At 41.5% G+C, this 16,425-nt stretch overlaps 2 protein-coding genes across 4 annotated transcripts; one reads left to right on the forward strand and one right to left on the reverse strand.

Moving 5' to 3' along the window:
* Positions 1–1,348: 1,348 nt before the first annotated feature.
* Positions 1,349–11,183, reverse strand: LOC114764784 (sortilin). 2 transcript variants are annotated; one of them, XM_028954706.1, is made up of 21 exons: positions 10,916–11,183; positions 10,658–10,720; positions 10,491–10,567; positions 10,303–10,405; positions 9,677–9,844; positions 9,197–9,270; positions 8,832–8,878; positions 8,606–8,742; positions 8,436–8,519; positions 7,987–8,047; positions 6,660–6,815; positions 6,213–6,310; positions 6,006–6,105; positions 5,402–5,573; positions 3,863–4,056; positions 3,324–3,516; positions 3,128–3,244; positions 2,922–2,997; positions 2,450–2,553; positions 2,221–2,338; positions 1,349–2,111 (listed from the first exon to the last, which is right to left on the reverse strand). In XM_028954706.1, exons 1-21 carry the CDS (start codon positions 11,144–11,146, stop codon positions 2,097–2,099), a joined length of 2,388 nt encoding a protein of 795 aa, XP_028810539.1. In that variant the 5' UTR covers positions 11,147–11,183; the 3' UTR covers positions 1,349–2,096. The 2 variants fall into 2 exon arrangements, with proteins under 2 accessions (XP_028810539.1, XP_028810540.1); XM_028954707.1 differs by lacking the exon at positions 6,660–6,815.
* Positions 11,184–12,030: 847 nt separating this feature from the next.
* cbll1 (Cbl proto-oncogene-like 1, E3 ubiquitin protein ligase) lies at positions 12,031–16,173 on the forward strand. 2 transcript variants are annotated; one of them, XM_028954724.1, is made up of 6 exons: positions 12,031–12,086; positions 12,626–12,793; positions 12,887–12,987; positions 13,696–13,779; positions 13,866–13,939; positions 14,607–16,173. In XM_028954724.1, the coding sequence occupies exons 1-6, from the start codon at positions 12,074–12,076 to the stop codon at positions 15,634–15,636; spliced, it is 1,470 nt and encodes a 489-aa protein (XP_028810557.1). In that variant the 5' UTR covers positions 12,031–12,073; the 3' UTR covers positions 15,637–16,173. The 2 variants fall into 2 exon arrangements, with proteins under 2 accessions (XP_028810557.1, XP_028810558.1); XM_028954725.1 differs by having other exon boundaries at positions 14,682–16,173.
* Positions 16,174–16,425: the final 252 nt, after the last annotated feature.

Raw genomic sequence — 16,425 nt, forward strand, 5'->3', positions numbered from 1 at the left:
TTAAATTCAATTAATTATTATTGGTATTGTGATGTTCAAAAGGCAATTATAACTATTCCAGTGAAATTGTAGACCTTTCTTTTGGCATTCTGAATAGATTAAATAGATGTGGCTACTTACAAATCTACTTACATTTACAGCATTTATCAGATGCCCTTATCCAGTAGTTGCAGGGACAGTCACCCTGGAGCAATTTAGGGTTAAGCGTCTTGCTCAGGGACACAATGGTAGTAAATGGGAGTTGAACCTGGGTCTTCTGGTTCATAGGTGAGTGTCTAACCCACTAGGCCACATCTAAATTAAAATTTTTCATTACTTGTCATAATATAAATTGTGGATATCCATAGTATTTTTAATAGGCAAAATGTATTGTGGATATTCAGAATATCATTATGGATATCAGAAATGTTTTTTTAATTTAAAAACTGAATTGTAAATATCTCACATGTGTATTTCTCCTAGTAAGAAATAGACAGCCCAATAGACACTAATGGGAAACATGATGTCATTTCTCCTATAAGGAATAATGTTGTGGACGTCTGAAAGGGAAATTGTGGATAGGAAGTTTCATTGTAGATATCTGAAATGTTCATTTTGACTAGGAATAATTATGGATATCTGCAATATATATCCATTCTAGCTATTAAATGCCATAAATGGTTGGATCTGGAATTTGACCACTCATGTCGCCATAATAGAAAAGGTTACCTCCCCTTCCTCATGCTTTGTCTGCCCAGATAATTTCCCACCTCTCCCAAAACGTGTGAAGCATTGCAGTTGCTCGGTTATTGTCACAATGTATTTTTTTAATATCGCAGAAAAACGCCAAATCATAACTTCCTGTTTGCACATTTCCCATGCACTTCTATAGGCCTCTCTTCTCCTCATTAGCATTTAAAGAAATACACACCAAAATGTCTCGTCCTGGGGAAATCTTATTGTGGGACTGGTTAAAAGTGGCTGTAACTTTGCACCATGGCTTTCTGAAAGAGACTTCAGATATAGTATTAGGGGACCACTAAGATCTATATAAAAGCAAAAAAATGATAATAGGGGACCTTTAAATATGATTAAATTCACCCGCAATTCAACAGTGAAAGAACAAGGTGTGTTTTATTGAATATTTGATACAATCAGTTAACTGGGGTAAAACAAACTAGAAATCATGGTTGTCCAATAGGAATACATCTTAACCAATCTCTTATGTACAACCATGACTTAATCTATTTTCCTGTGCAATCACCTCCCAGGTTTCTTGATTCTTTGAAAGTTTTTAGTTGTCCCAGACACATATGCATAACCCATAGCTACTTAGTAGTGGTCTTGACTACCATTGTTTTTTGGTCAGTATAAAGAATTTAAGGCCACTTTTGGACTCTACTCAAATGATTTAGCTGGCCTAACTGATGAACCTGTGAACCTGAAGGTCAGTTTCCAGGACTCCATTAAAAGTCAGTTCCATGTCCTTAATTCGATGAATTTTTAATGGGTTCACGTGTGTATCCTACATGTTCTATTATGTTATCTCTGAATGCTAGGAAGCAGACTCCAAAGGGCCTGACTGGTTAAGATGCATCCAACAAAGGAAACAGCACAGCAATTGATGAGGCAAAAGTCAAGCTAAATTAATTCACTGCAATTTATGATAAGATTGGAGTGATTAGATTAATTCAATTATTATATATAATGAAGAAAATGTTGTTTGTTTATTAATAAATAATGTTTTTTATTTAAATGTATTTTTAAAATCACAGTCAGAACAGATAAACTCATCACACTGCAAAAACGTTTGCTAAGACAAAAGTGCATCTATATGGAAATAGATTTTTTTTTCTCAAAAAAGGTAATAAATGTGTGGATTTTCAAAATCAGCTGGTCCAATACGTCGTCTTGTTGCTTGACAGTATTAAGACTATGCTGAACTACCTCAAATGAATATTTCCTCACAGCATTAAAGACTTTTCCCTTGTGAGATTGTGCAACAATCTCCTGGACAGAAATCCATGTAACATGGTTATGCCAAGACTTCATCTGTACTGTGTACTGTCCTTGACACGGTGTTAGTCCTTTCAAAACCACTTATATCTCTATACAGCTCATTCAATTAGTACCTGAAAAGAGAGAGCAAGAGAAAGGGTGTCCGATTGGGTTATGACAACTTCTGAAACTGCATTGGAAAAAAAGGACTAATGAGATAGTTGTGTTACTTTCTACACCCACGTCATCTGAATCTGTTTCACAACTTCCTTGATTGCTGTTGGCGAGGCTTCCAGAATCCTGTCGGGTGGACTGATTATCCTCGTTCAGTTGCAGGGCGGAGAAATGATAGTCAGGTGTTCTGCAGAGAGAGTTAAGCAAAGTTTCCTGCAGTCTATGCTGTTTAAATATATATGTCTTAAACAAGGAACACATGTCAGTTTTGTCACAGTAAAACGTAATAATCCTCTACCTTTGGATGGCTGAGACCCTCCGTACGACGATAACTGTGATAGTTATGAGCAAAAGTACTGCAATCCCCACGCCAACATACGCCAGAATCCTATTCAGTGAATTCTGCGAACCAAAAAGGAGCGGTCATTCTGCAACCTGTGCTCAGGCCTTGACACACACACACACCCACCGCTATGACACTTAGGTCCCTGGAAATGTTGTTGTTTTTTGCATTTCACCAAACGTACAACAGCAAACATTGCTGATAAAAATACATTACTGGTAGACATGCAAACAAATTTCCAACAAGATATTTTTTTTATTCCAGGCATGCTGGAATCATTTCAGTAAACAAATACATCATAGCTCATGTATAATTCTTACATATGTATCAATTGATTGAATGCGTCATAAACGACGCAAAGCTCTGTCATTCTGGAAAATCATGCTGTTTATTTATTATTATATAGAGAAATAACAGCCACACTCACATTCCCACAGTTTCTTGCGTTTGGGAGCTTGGGAGTAAATCCGCCCTCACATTTATCGCTGGGAATTTTCTGGTATCTGTACCACCAGTCATAACAATACACAGTTGGTGAATTTAACTCCTGGGATGATAGTCACAAAACAATAGCAGACATGGCACCAGTGTGTGCCTATTTGGCATGATGATGTGTCTGTGTTTCCATCATACCCAGAAGTCTGCGGTTCCACCTCCTCTCCATTCTCACAGGATTCCTTGGGTTTATCTGACAAGCCTGTCTCTTTCACACACTCTGAGCTGTTCTCATGCCGATAGTAACCATAGTCACTGCAGGGGCAAAAGGTCAGACTGAGAACATGATGATGATGGATGAGCACATACTGTACAGTGGACGCTGTTAACGTACCACATGTAATCATGAATGGTGCATTGACAGGGCGTGTGCTTCCTGCTGACAACGTAGTCCCGCCCATTCCGGCAGACAGACTGGCTCCTCAGCCTCCTGAACGTCTCCTTGTAGCCCAGGACACACCCATTTGCCTCTGAAACCCCGCCCCCTGTGGAGTGAGCCAGCCATTCCACGTAATCCAGATCTCCACCTGCAAAGGCACCTGGCTGTTATATATTCTGTATAAAGTTTTGGAGCATTCCTTGTATTACTTTTGACCATATATCCAGGATTGTACAGTACATTTCAAATATATAAGTATTTGTACATAGTTGTATCTTACATAAAAGAAAAGTCCCTCTTGACTGACATCTTGAGTATTACTTTAAACTACTAAAGCATTCCAACACTTTACATGTTTTGCATGTGCAAAACAATGGTTCAGAACAGATTTTACAGGTAATGCAAAATAATGCCATTAAAGATTTCAGTGATTTTAGTGTTAATGCTAGAATTTACTCCAGACACAGGGATATTAATTCATGAAACTGACTCACACTCTCTGGTTAGCAGGTGCTGAAAGTCGATGGTTACTGCAACCCACATAGGTTGATCATCATCCTCTGGTCGATAACCCCACACACTAATGTTCATGGTCTTAGCACCAGGCTCAGATGCCAGGCCAGCAAGAAATATAGGATGGTCGGTGAAATTGTATGACTTCCAGCACTGGCCCTCATCAGTGGAAAATCTTGCAAGTTCAACAGTAAACATTACAGGGGAAAAAAATGAAAAGACAGAAAACAGTAGGGTCAGCAACACTGCGTAATCATGGTTGTATTATTTAAATTATAGATGATGTCCCGGTTAAGCTTTTGCTGCCCATGCTAGATTTTAAAGTTGCCCAGTGGACACTATATGCATTAAGGTTAAATTAACCAACCATATACTGATGATGAGAAAGTAAAGGAGACAACAAATGACATTTTTTTCTGATCATAACAGGATCACTATTGTGCTTTGCCTGTCTGTCACACCCCAGTTCACTGTTTCTGTCTGTCAGCCCCTGCATTTTTCTGTTCATCCCTTAAAAGGACTGTTCTAGTCACGTCTCTGCCGTTTGTTACAGTTTTACGACCTCAGAATAAATTTTCACTCCACTCGCGCTTGGCTTCTACATCCCTGGCTGTGACACTGCCTAATCCTTTCCTGTCTTGAAACAATAAGCTGTTCAATGTTTGCTCATTCTGACCCCCTGACCTGTGTGATATTTACAATATAAATCCCAATATATTTTCCAATATTGTAAGATGTCTGGACCACAACATATAACGACAAATAAGAAATATTAAAAAAGCACTTGTTTACAGCCTTTACAATTTAAAGGCAGTGAAATGTTAACATTGTAAAACACTTTACTAACACATAAAGTAAAATTAAAAATGCTTTTACAATATTCATCACAATTTGTCTGCTAAGTTTGTATCATAATGGCCATCGCAAAACCATCACCACACAGATGACATCCTTTTTGGAGTAGAAATCCAGATCGTGTCCAAAATCCCTTTCACTTCCCTTAGCTCCCCTTTCTGTCATTCTGTTCTTTTCTAAGCTTCACCTTCCCCAGCAACTCATGCTCATGCAACTCATCCGTCATGCAGCATAAAGATAAAATATAAAAATTCAACTTTTCAAGCATGGCACCAGCGCCGGCCAGTCAATCCCATTAAGCCCATTGAGACATACTGTATGTGATTTTGGGCTATATAAGAAATAAATGTTGTTGTTGTTGTTGTCAGTCGGGTTAAGACTCGTCTGATGTTAAGAGTGAGAAATAATGACTTCTTGGCACTCCTGTGCTCCCTGAGCAGCAGACACGCCCACCACCGAGTACAGGGACGAAGCAATTGTTAGCGCCTGTGGTCAAAAAGCTGCATTCTGGTTTGCTGATCCTTCTAATTGGCTTGAATTGTTATCACACTCACTAATTTAATTCAAGCCGAATGGTTTAGGATATCAATAAGTTAAAACGTGCTTTGATTGTCAGAAATCCTATGCCTGAGATGTTGATCTGTTCTCCTGCAGGTAAGTCTTACTTTATAGAGTTCACCTGCTGGTCTCGGCGGGACTCCACAGCCACAATCAGACCCCCAGAGTCCAGGATGCTGTAGTGATGGGGGCCCTTCAGTGTGCGCTTCCAGGTATACCCACCATCCCTCGAAATGTACACATCGGGCCGCATGGAGGATATGGAGTCGCCAGTGCTGCCTGGGCGAGGGTGAGAGATGCACAGGGTGGCATTTCATATTTTTTTTTACATTTATTCCAGGTGTAGGCAGCTTCCTTCTCAGGCCTATACATGTCCCTCGTGAAAGGGAATTTACCCACAATCCTCTTCCAACTCAAAGAACATAGTCAAACTTGTCTCTTGGGAGAAAGTGACACTGTAATATGAAACAGCTGCTTGACACAAGGCGGCCCCTCAGAGAAAAGAAGGCTTACTCCTCCTTCACCGGCTATTCTGGGTGAATATTCAATTACTCAATGACCTGAATGAAAGTGCAAGCTAAACATCGAGAGTAGCAAAATACATTTGTCAGCATGAATGCAGAAATGATGTGGCCTCAGCTGAAAGTCAAATGTATGACTATTGTAGGTAAAACCACAGTAGAAGTAGAACCAGACCATGACTTATCCTACCATGGGCGATGACCAGGCCAATAGCTGCGGGGTCAGAGAGGGGCAGCATGGGAGTTATGCCGTTGTAGAGGCTGGTCTCTCCGTGGATGTGCAGGTTACACTGGAACAGGGAACGCACACGGCCACAAGGCCTGTCACACGCTTGGACTAACTTGATCGGAAAGGAGAATGCTGAAAGGAAGCCTGCTACAGAAATAGCACACTTACGTTATTCATGCCTTTCCCACAATCCACGTTGTCTGGCTTCGTTAAGAGTCTCCACTCCCCTCCTCTGTCAAAGGAAATGACGGTGCGGATGAGTCCATCTACGAAACGAAAGACAACAGGAAAGGTTATGTCAAAGGTAATAATGACTGCGATGTAGCTTCATTCAAGCTGCTACAACAACATTAAGTACTTTCTCTTTTGTTTATCCACTCTAGTCTGAAACCATGTATATATAAAAGGAGTTGTAGTTTTCACTACCATTACCCAACATAAGGAAAAGCATATCATATGATGTTTCTTTTAAATAACTGTCATAGTTATTTGCCTGCTTGGATTGAGTAAAAGCAAATCAGTCATGTTCTATTCGTTCTTATTAGGCCAGTGGTCATTAGTGATTTTATTTTTAGAATGTTCAAGAACCTCAATATTTCATTGATAGCATGCTACCTTTATCCAGAACGTTGGTGAGGTAAACCCCACGCAGAGAGGTTATGTTGGTAAAGTCACTTTTCCCTTCCCCACCAAACAGGTGGCGCTCTAGAGATTTGGAGTAGAGGATGCCTCTGTCGTCAGACGTGTACACTGTCCCGAAGTACGTTTCCTCTGGATGCATGGGAACATGAGTCAGAGCTGACACAGCTTTCTGTCCATCAGTAAAATAAGGGTCTGTCACCATAACGCACATAAACTGCATAACGTGGAGACAGTGGCCAAGATCTTCTAGATAGCGACAATGGAATTAATCCGCTGATCTATCGGGAAATTAAGTGTCTGAATATGTTGTGTCTCACCTTGTGTGTGTTACCCTTCAAAACATCTTCATAGCTCAACAGCAGTTTGCTCTCTCTCTTTCTGTCTCTCTCTCTCTCTCTTTTATTTCTCCTTGGATCATACCAAAGTGGTCTTAAAATATTTGTCCATGTCTAAACCTAAACACGGTAATGTATTCAAGTGAACACCACAGTTCCCCACCCCTGATGAGATCAACACTACAAACCAAAGGTTTGATAAGTAAAGAATACAAAATAATAATTTTATTAGCGTTTTAAAATGTATTTTAATATTAAATATTTAATCTTTAGATTTTTTGGGTAAATTGTTTCTTTTGGCCTATCAACAACATCTCTGTGACCCACATGTTGGCAAACAAAGGTCTTCAGCATTTACCTTAAAATGACTTCCAGTGAGCTATTTGCAATTCACACTAGTTCAGAAGTCAATTTTAACAGTACGATAAATAAGATCCTACACTCTTACTCAATTATTAACGTAACGAGTATTAACGTTGTAGTAACAAGTATTCTGAACGTTTTTTTATCAGCCACCCAAATGAATCATTCGAAAGGTCAGCTGTTCTGTGCACCTGTAACGTTGGAAGAAGCCATTATGCTGGGAAAGATAATACCTCCCCCTGCCTTATCTGCCCACCTGATCGCAACGGCCAAGAGAACTTCTGACACTCACAACAGAGACATGTGTCCTTTATGCACTGACCCATAAGAAAGAGCTGCCCACAAAGTCTGCAGAAACAGTCCTTGCACCTCTCGTCAGCAAAACGTTCAGCTGGCAAAACAAGTCTTTCCTCTTTCTCACAATGACTATAAGCGTTAAATTGTGAGATGTGTTAAATGTTAGCACCAAATAAAATGTATATTAAACCAGAAAAAACTGACCTGGGTTATTAGGAAATTTGCAACTCGACCTGCAGTTTAAAATTGAACAAGCTTTTTTTTGCTAAAGAGAAATACATGGATGGTGGTGGGCAGACACCTACCTCCAGGTGTGTCCACATGCATAAAAATCATGTATTCATCGCCGTCCAGAACAGAGTAAAACTGAAAGAAAAATACAGAAGGACACTTGTAAGGTACTGAAAAATTGTGTGTTTTTATTTGAGTGTGTCTAGTCACAATTTTCTACATTTAGCATCATGATATAAAATATAAAAGTCTGTGTGTGTAACAGAGGAGAGTCAGAAGGAGGGAAATTCTAATTGTTCCCTCTTGTTCCAGAAAAATATTGGACCTGTGCATTGATTCACCTTCTATATATCAAGGCTTTCCTTATTATATCTGAATAACAAAGTAACTAAGACAAGTAAGTAAATATATACTATATATAAGACTGAAAACCTAACTGAAATAAAAAAGCAGACCAAAGACTACAAATAAAGATTAAACACAAATGAAACTACAGTTACTGTGCATGTTTAAACATTCAGACCTGTTCAGTAGATGCTGATGGAAGTAGGGCTTTGTTGAAACTGTCCCCGTGGTCCGAGGACACATATAAGACACGAGGCGACCCCTGTTATCAAAGAGGACACATTTCAGAAAAAGGTCAAATAATTGGGAACATGTGAAATGTTCCATCCAGGGGGTGTTGTACTTTACCATTTTCGCCATTACTGAGGTAAATAGAAAACCACCAATGTAGCCAAAGGAAAAAATGTTCTGAGCAATGGTTGAGAACGTCTTGCCAAGGTCCTTCGTTCTTTTCAAGGAGAGGTCTCCCCGCCGATCAGCTTCAACTGTTCAACCACAACCACACACACACACACACACACTTCATCTTCATGTTGACTGAGCCTGTTGACAGATTACTGTACTGAACACTGACCTGTTCCTTTAGGGCTGTAGCTGAAATACAGGGTGATGTCTGAACCCCTGGAGAAGAGAACATTACTTCAAAAACAGATCGTTTAGGAAAGTGGATACCTATCTATCTTTCTATCTGTTCCTTTAATGCCCCATTTCATTTATATTGCATTTTGCATATGGTGCAAAAACCAGACAGTTAATTTATGAGGCAGCCATTATGCCAATTCACAGTAGGTATAACTCTGGCCTTATTAACTACACTTACTTTTTAATTATCATAATTCCAAAAAAAAAAACAGTTTAATGTTACTCTGTACTATATACCATGCACCATGGACCATTTATGAGGTATTGCCATGTCCTGTCATTCTCATTTAATCTCACCACATGAAAGAATTAACTCCTTCATGGATCTTCATCCACCTGTTTCCAAAGTCCAGGGAGATCCACAAGCCGCCCTAAGAAAGGCAAACATCACCACGGCAGATTATGAGCAGTCTCTTGGAGGTTATTTAAAATGTGGTCATTACCATCACATAATCAAGATGAGGTCACTACACAAGGAAGGGGGGCACCCAGGCACAGGCGGGATACAAAACACTTTTATTTTACTTGGGGACAAACAAACATGAAGGAATCCGCTTTGGGAAAAGGGAAGTGGAAATGGGAAAAGGGAAGGCTCACACTCGCAGATGTAGATGTATACACCAGAAAGTTATAATTTCATATACTGTACCTACTGTACCTTCATATACTGTAAGAGAATACTCCTTCTAGTACTTATTGCATTGAATATCAAACCTATTCAACATATAGCACAGAGTATAATATTTCAAGGAGAGGAATGAGTGTTTTGTCACTTACATCTATACTGATGGTCACAAGGTAGCTCGGAATCTGGAAGTGGAAGGTGATTGGCTGTGCAGGGTGAAAAGGCAGAGTAATGGACTTAAAGGACAGTCCCGCGTCATCAGAGGTGAAGATGATGCCCCCAGGGGTCTCTGTGATGGGCAGGTCAGCTGTGAGAATCACCTGTGGCATCAAAGTCATATGACCAGCCATTAGCAAAACGTCAAACCATGCCAAATGAAATCTAATGCTTGAATCTAAAAGCATCAGTTAAACATTACACAACTTGTGTAAGAAAATCATGCTGACACTACTGCTGATATATGAAAAAAAACAGAGCAGTTGCTGTATTTGCAAAGTGATGATGGTTCATTTTCAGGCTTCTGATAGAAAGTTAGCCAGTTTGGTTCAACATATGATGAAGAAACTTTTAATATCTCTTATTTAATGTAAGAAAATGAATTTCACAGGCTTAATATAACCTGTCAAACATTTCTGCGGTGAACACATGACCTCAATTTTCAAGCTTTTTGACTTGGCCAGTATACTGGAATTTAAAAAAAAATGATATCACAAAAATAATGAATAATTAGCTAAACAGTTAAATAGCCAACTTTCATAATGCAGTGTTTTATAATGACCTGCTGAGAGTTTCCTGGTCCTGCACTAACTGCAAAATCCTTTCGTATGAAGGTATTGTTGATGAGACTGGAGATGTCACGGAAAGACTTCCCGTAATCTATACTGCAATAACAATGCATGCAAATTTGTTAAAACATGCAAAATCACACACCAATATGCTGTAAAGTGTCTGGTGTAGCGCACATACCTCCTATAGAGGCGCGACGACCCTCCTTCGAAGAAGGAGTCAATCGGGGCACTGATTGTGGACAACAGCAAGATGACCTTTGGGGGTCAAAAGCCGGATTTGGGGGCCGTGTCATGACCAGCAGCAGTTACACATCAGGGTGAGTTCGAACGAGACACTGAACTTACCCCTGTTCCGTCCCCAACCCATGTTAATGTGAAGCTGGACCCATCATCGCCGTGGAACCCCGTCTGAATGAGCACATTTTTATTTCATTGGTTTGTTCTCCTTCTCTTATTTAGTCTTCAATAATGAAGCAAGTTTATGGTTATTTGCTGAAAAGTAGTGTTCAAGAATGCCTCAATAGCTAAATGTATTAATGTATTATTATTCTTCAACACGACAATTACACTTTTTTTTTAATAATGCAAATATGTAGTCTTTACCTCATGTGTGTTTTCGTCCAGAACTCCGTGCTCTGACTGAGATAAAGGTAGGTTGCAGGAAATGAAACTTTCGGCGCTGGTCCAGGATCTCCTGCTCCGGGACCGGACCGGACCGGACCGGTCGTTCCGTACGAACGTGACGGCTCTCGAGTCTCGCGTGGGCCTGGAGAGAACTCCGTGGCTCAGCAGCAGGAGCCACGGGCCGCAGCACACGACCAGTTGCCACCGCATCCCGCTAAGGCTGGCGTGCGTTCAGCGACGCAGCATCGTCCCCTGCGGAGGCCGGAGCGCGGGCAGGAGGGCCTTATATACCGCGCCACTGCAGCCCTCAGAGAGTCGGCTCTTTGATTCGAATCAGTCCTCTATGTAATTCATTTAGTGCCGTTTCACAAGGCAATTTTGACTGGCAATCAAAAAAAAAATAATTCTGTGTGAGAATTAAATAAAATCAACAAAACACATTGTGCTTTAATATAGACAGTTTTTTTATCTTTTAACAATGTGCAAAGTGCTGTAATGTGGAGGATGCGGCGTGGATTGGGGAAGTTTGTCATAAAACATAGGAAATCTTTATGTGCCTTTTGTGAAATTAAATAGCGATAGAAACTTATAATTAAATAAATAATGACCCAACAGTGGTATATTGTGTATTGTAACAATTTCATACAATAATTAATAATTAAGTAGTATGAATGAAAGTTCGCAATGTGTTGTATTGGTATTTGTATTGGTATTTGGACCCACGTATAAAGGACGATTCATACAAGAAATCCTTTAATATGATAAAATATTCTGTTCACTCTTTCACATTCGACATTGAATCTGGCAAAAAAAAATGTCAGGCCGTTTATTTACAGCGGACATGGCAACCCTGGTCCCGCTCAACACGGAAAACGGGTCCTACAATTATCCGTTCCCCGTTAATAAACTGCAATATTAGAGAGAGAACGGGACAAGGCCTGAGGGAAAAAAACAAGGAAAAAAATTAATAACGGAACCCGCGACTTCCGTCACTGTGGACATTTTAAGCACAAACGTTCAGCGAGCGACGTTGTCGAGGTACGAGGACCTGGCAACCGCGACCAGCATCCGAGTCACCGGCCGCTTCCCGAAGGCGCACGCGAGAACATCTTCTCCCAGGGTGCACCTCGGCGCATCATGGACCAAAATGGTGAGGAGGGCGATTAGCCGCGGCCGGAGTTTGGCGTTTACTTCCACGCCTGCGCTCCGTAATCTTGACGCCGCGACTGTAGCGGCGATTTGGCTGCATTCGGCCGCCCGTGGTCTCTTTTTTTTTTTTCTTCAGTTGCGCGTTTCACCAGAAGAATATTTTAAAAACGCGACGCGGCCTTAGCCACTTTGCTAATCTTCGCTAAGAAGGAAGTAGCGAATCATGGCTGATTTTCATTACTTGTGTTTTTTTTTTTTTTTTTATCCGTGATTGTTATTTCCTTTAAAAGTCGCGGATTTCAACGCAGCTATTTGTGTTAAAGTAATAGAACTGCAGTATGCATTACTGCTGTCGTTGTCACCTGTGACGTTTGTTCTGTTTAAAGTCTTATCTTTACTTGCCCTGCGCATCCGTGGGACGTTCACATTATTTACACCAGTTTCTTTTTTTCTAAAATTCAACTCCGTTGTAGTAAACTGGTGCTCAGTGTGAACTGTGATGTTCTTTGCTTGTCTTATGGTGACCGTTCACTTTCGCAGACCATGATATGCAGGGCACGGAAGGCTCTGGCGTTTTGGGAGGCTTGGATGTCCGCAGAAGGATTCCAATCAAGTTGCTGTCCAAGCAGGCAATCCGGGGCAAACCGGCCAGCCGCGTACAGAGACCCGCCGGCAGACAGGGCTTGAATTCCCAGCCCGGCGATGAAGGTGACTGGGATGGTCGTGGTTCTGAGAAGTATCATCTATAAGAACGAGTGTGATTAACCTTTTTTTTTTTTTTTTTTTTTCTTTCTCTCTCAGGAGCGTACAAGAAGGAAGAGCGGTTTGACTGTGGTGCGAAGGCTGGCGATGTGTTTGCCAGCCAGCGGCGTTACCCACAGCAGATGTACTGGGATTACAAAGTACGCAGGCTGCCCTGATCGGTGTTGCCAGATCATAAATGTTGAAGTGATTGTCATTGTGAAACACTGCAGCACAGCACTTGGTGTCCTGTGCTTTTAACCATCACCTTTGGTGAGCAGTGTGTGGAGACGGTGCTTTGCTCAGTGGGACATTGGCTGTTCGGGATTTGAACCGGCAACCTTCTGATTACTAGGGCCCTACACTGCCCCTTAGTATGGTACACGCATTTTCCATTCTGACATTGCTCAGTAAATCTGCTTCAATAACACTATTAACAATATTATCATAGACGTCGCATATTATAGTGTATAATGCAAGTTTTAACTACAGAACAGATCATGTTCGGCGAGGCAGCTGAAGCACTGCATTATGGGATCAGTAGTTTGTGTGTTATCGGTGCTTCATATCACCAGGCCATTTTAAAAGATCTATATTAAATGATCTCGCGAGTTTGAAAATGACGTGTTACATGGTGCGTCTGAGCAGCCAGACAAAAACAGATCTGTATCCGGTCATGCTAACAAAATAACTTGAAGTGGTAAGATTATTGATTTCTTTATGGGATTTTTGGAATTATTGATAGTACAGGGGGTAAACTTCCTTCAGCAAGTTTTCTACAACAGCGGCTGTGATGTGCCCATGCTTTATATGTCCATGGTGTGGTTAATTAAGTGTTTTTTTTTTTTTTTTTTTTCTTTTATCTGTAGCTGAATTTGCTTGGAGAAAAGGATGAGACTCCAATACATTTCTGCGATAAGTGTGGTTTACCCATAAAGACGTATGGTCGCATGGTGAGGAAACATTTTGTATGAGACCGCATAACTTTTAAGAGCAGTGACCAACTCTGTTTTGTCTTGGTTTTGTTGACCTGTTCCAGATCCCATGTAAGCATGTTTTCTGCTATGATTGTGCGCTGCTTCACGAGAAGAAAGGAGATAAGATGTGTCCAGGGTAAGAACCTCTACATATTCCGTTTTTGATTTATGACAAATTTTGAATTCCTCCTTTTGAGGGCTGGGCTTCTCTGTTTCAGTGTTTCCATGCTGGTTGTGAAGTTACTCCGTACATTTCCGTACAGGGTTTAATTGAGCTAGAGTTATAACTCGGCTCTACGCTGTTTAGTTGGACTACTCTCCTTGTCCCAGTACACAAGTATGGAAGCGGAATCAATTTATTGACTTGTGTCTGACACATGATACGTATTCTGCTTTTTTCTGGTTGTAGCAAACTGAAAGGACAGACAAATATTTTAGCACGAAGAGACAACTCATTGGACATCTCTTTACATTTTGTACGTGCTGCACACTTTAATAGTCAGATTATCTCTTGTGTCATGGTGTTGGCAGAAGGCGGACAATACCAATGCTGCTTCTGTCGCTTGTGGGTCAAAAACCTGGGAGCATCTGCTTGGGTAGCTGGACTCCCAGTTTTATTATCTGGGTGTATCAGGCTTAGAGATGAAAGATTACAATACACTAGAGTGACTAGAGTTTGTTGTTTTATTTTATACTATATATAAATCATTTTTTCTTTTTTTTAGAATAATGTGTTTTTAGGTTTTCTTGTGCTTTTGTTTTGACATCGTCTCCACTTCTCCTTACTAAATCTTCAAGTTCAGTTTGTCCCTGTATAGCTGTACGGATCCAGTCCAACGGATTGAGCTTTGTCACCGTGGGTCTCTCTACATGTGTAGCATCGTTCAGGGCTGCAAACGGACCTACCTGTCCCAGCGAGATCTGCAGGCCCACATCAATCACCGCCACATGAGGGCAGGCAAGCCGTCTGGAGGCCGCCCAGACTCCATGCATCACCCATCTGCATCCGACGTGTCCGATCGTTTCCGCCTGCCTCCTCCACTCCTGCCCAAACACCATGTTCTGCTGCCACCTCCGCTGTCTCATGGAGGTCATGACCCCTACAGCCAGCCGCCTCCATCGTCCCATGATGACCATCGAACGTCTCAGGTCGGGGATCTGGGGCCGCCCAGATCTCTGGCGCAGGAAACCTTCCGCATTGCCACAGTAACCACGCGTAAGCATAGCAACCTCATTACTGTGCCAATCCAGGATGACTCATCAGTCCCTGGTGGACCCCGGGACCACCTCTCCCAACCTGGACCCGGCCCATCCCAACCCCCGTTGCATCACCCTGGTGACTATCCAAGCCAGCCTATAGTTTCTCATCCTCACCACATGATGGCGCCACCGCCACAGTCACATTATGGCCCACCACCACCCCCTCCACCCCTAAGCCTTGCCATGCAGCATCCACCGCAGGGCTCAGGGGCACACATTGGAGTGTACAACCAAGCTCCACCTCCCTTGTCTTCAGCGCCCCCTCCCATCACCCCTCCACCAGGACACATTATGGGCCAGATGCCCCCTTACATGAACCACCCCCCTCCAGGACCCCCTCCTCAGCATGCAGGTCCCCCTGTAAGTGGGCCTCCACCACACCACTACAACCCCCAGTTCTCAGAGGACAAGGGCACACTTAGCCCTCCATTCGCCCAGCCAGGTGGGCTCAGTCCTGGGATGTGGCCAGCGCCTCGAGGTCCTCCTCCACGGATGCAGGGTCCACCATCGCAGGGACAGTTAGCTGGTCCACACCACCCTGACCAGTCCCGATATAGGCCCTATTACCAGTAAACTTGTCACATCCCAGGTCCAAGTGTTTTCCCACCTTCTAGCTGTCTGTTCGCAAAGCTTCTCAGAGCAGAAGTGCTAAGCTGATATTAGTTTAGTCTTCAGGTTTATGATGAATCAAGTCCATAAGTGGAAGGGGAGACAGTGATTGGTGCTCCTACTTTGAGAATGTTTGTGAATGACCCAGTGTGTACTGAAATCATGACTCTTGTCCAGGTCCGTCTGTGATTCGTCATGTTTGGTCATGAAAATTAATGTCTGGTAAAAAAAGAAAAAAGCCTTTGTGCTTTGTCAACAATGAGCAACATTCACAGAATTTGTTTCTTTACAAGACTAACTTTTTTTTTTTTTTTGTATTTTTAACGTGGGCTTACGAATGTTTGTAGGGTTACACAAAGGCCTTGTTACAGTTGTGTTTCTGGTGCAGCTTCAGAAGCCTTTTATGTATTGTAATTATCAGAATTCAGTCTATAATGTAGTCATGGGCAATTTTTAATATAAAAATGATTGTGGTTAATAAAAGCAACGGCTGCTTCTAAACCCCATTTCCATGTGAATGACAGCTGAGGGATTGTTGTTGGTTAATTAAAGTCTTTCATTATTTTTTTTTTAATAAAAATGAATAATCAGGCTCCAAGTATGATTTAGCAATTAATACAAAATCAAAAGCAATTAAAATTCCTTTTGTACGTTTGATAGAAACATTGTTGAGACAAAAACATATTATACATTGTCTTTTAAAAATGACGACTGCCAAATTGCATCTCTGAAAATCATAACTGGCTACATTCT

Source organism: Denticeps clupeoides, chromosome 15 (genome assembly GCF_900700375.1).
Source record: "Denticeps clupeoides chromosome 15, fDenClu1.1, whole genome shotgun sequence".
NCBI classification, from domain to species: Eukaryota; Metazoa; Chordata; class Actinopteri; order Clupeiformes; family Denticipitidae; genus Denticeps; species Denticeps clupeoides.

Excerpts from the sequence above, each read along its gene's own strand:
- LOC114764784 (XM_028954706.1), bottom strand. The coding sequence starts at position 11,146 with ATGCGGTGGCAACTGGTCGTGTGCTGCGGCCCGTGGCTCCTGCTGCTG. Across the intron at positions 3,517-3,862 it reads GCACCTGCTAACCAGAGAGT|GTGGAGATCTGGATTACGTG; the intron begins GTGAGTCAGTTT and ends GTGCCTTTGCAG. Across the intron at positions 2,998-3,127 it reads GTGGAACCGCAGACTTCTGG|ATACCAGAAAATTCCCAGCG; the intron begins GTATGATGGAAA and ends CTGGTGGTACAG.
- cbll1 (XM_028954724.1), top strand. Across the intron at positions 12,794-12,886 it reads TTCCCAGCCCGGCGATGAAG|GAGCGTACAAGAAGGAAGAG; the intron begins GTGACTGGGATG and ends TTTCTCTCTCAG. Across the intron at positions 12,988-13,695 it reads AGATGTACTGGGATTACAAA|CTGAATTTGCTTGGAGAAAA; the intron begins GTACGCAGGCTG and ends TTTTATCTGTAG.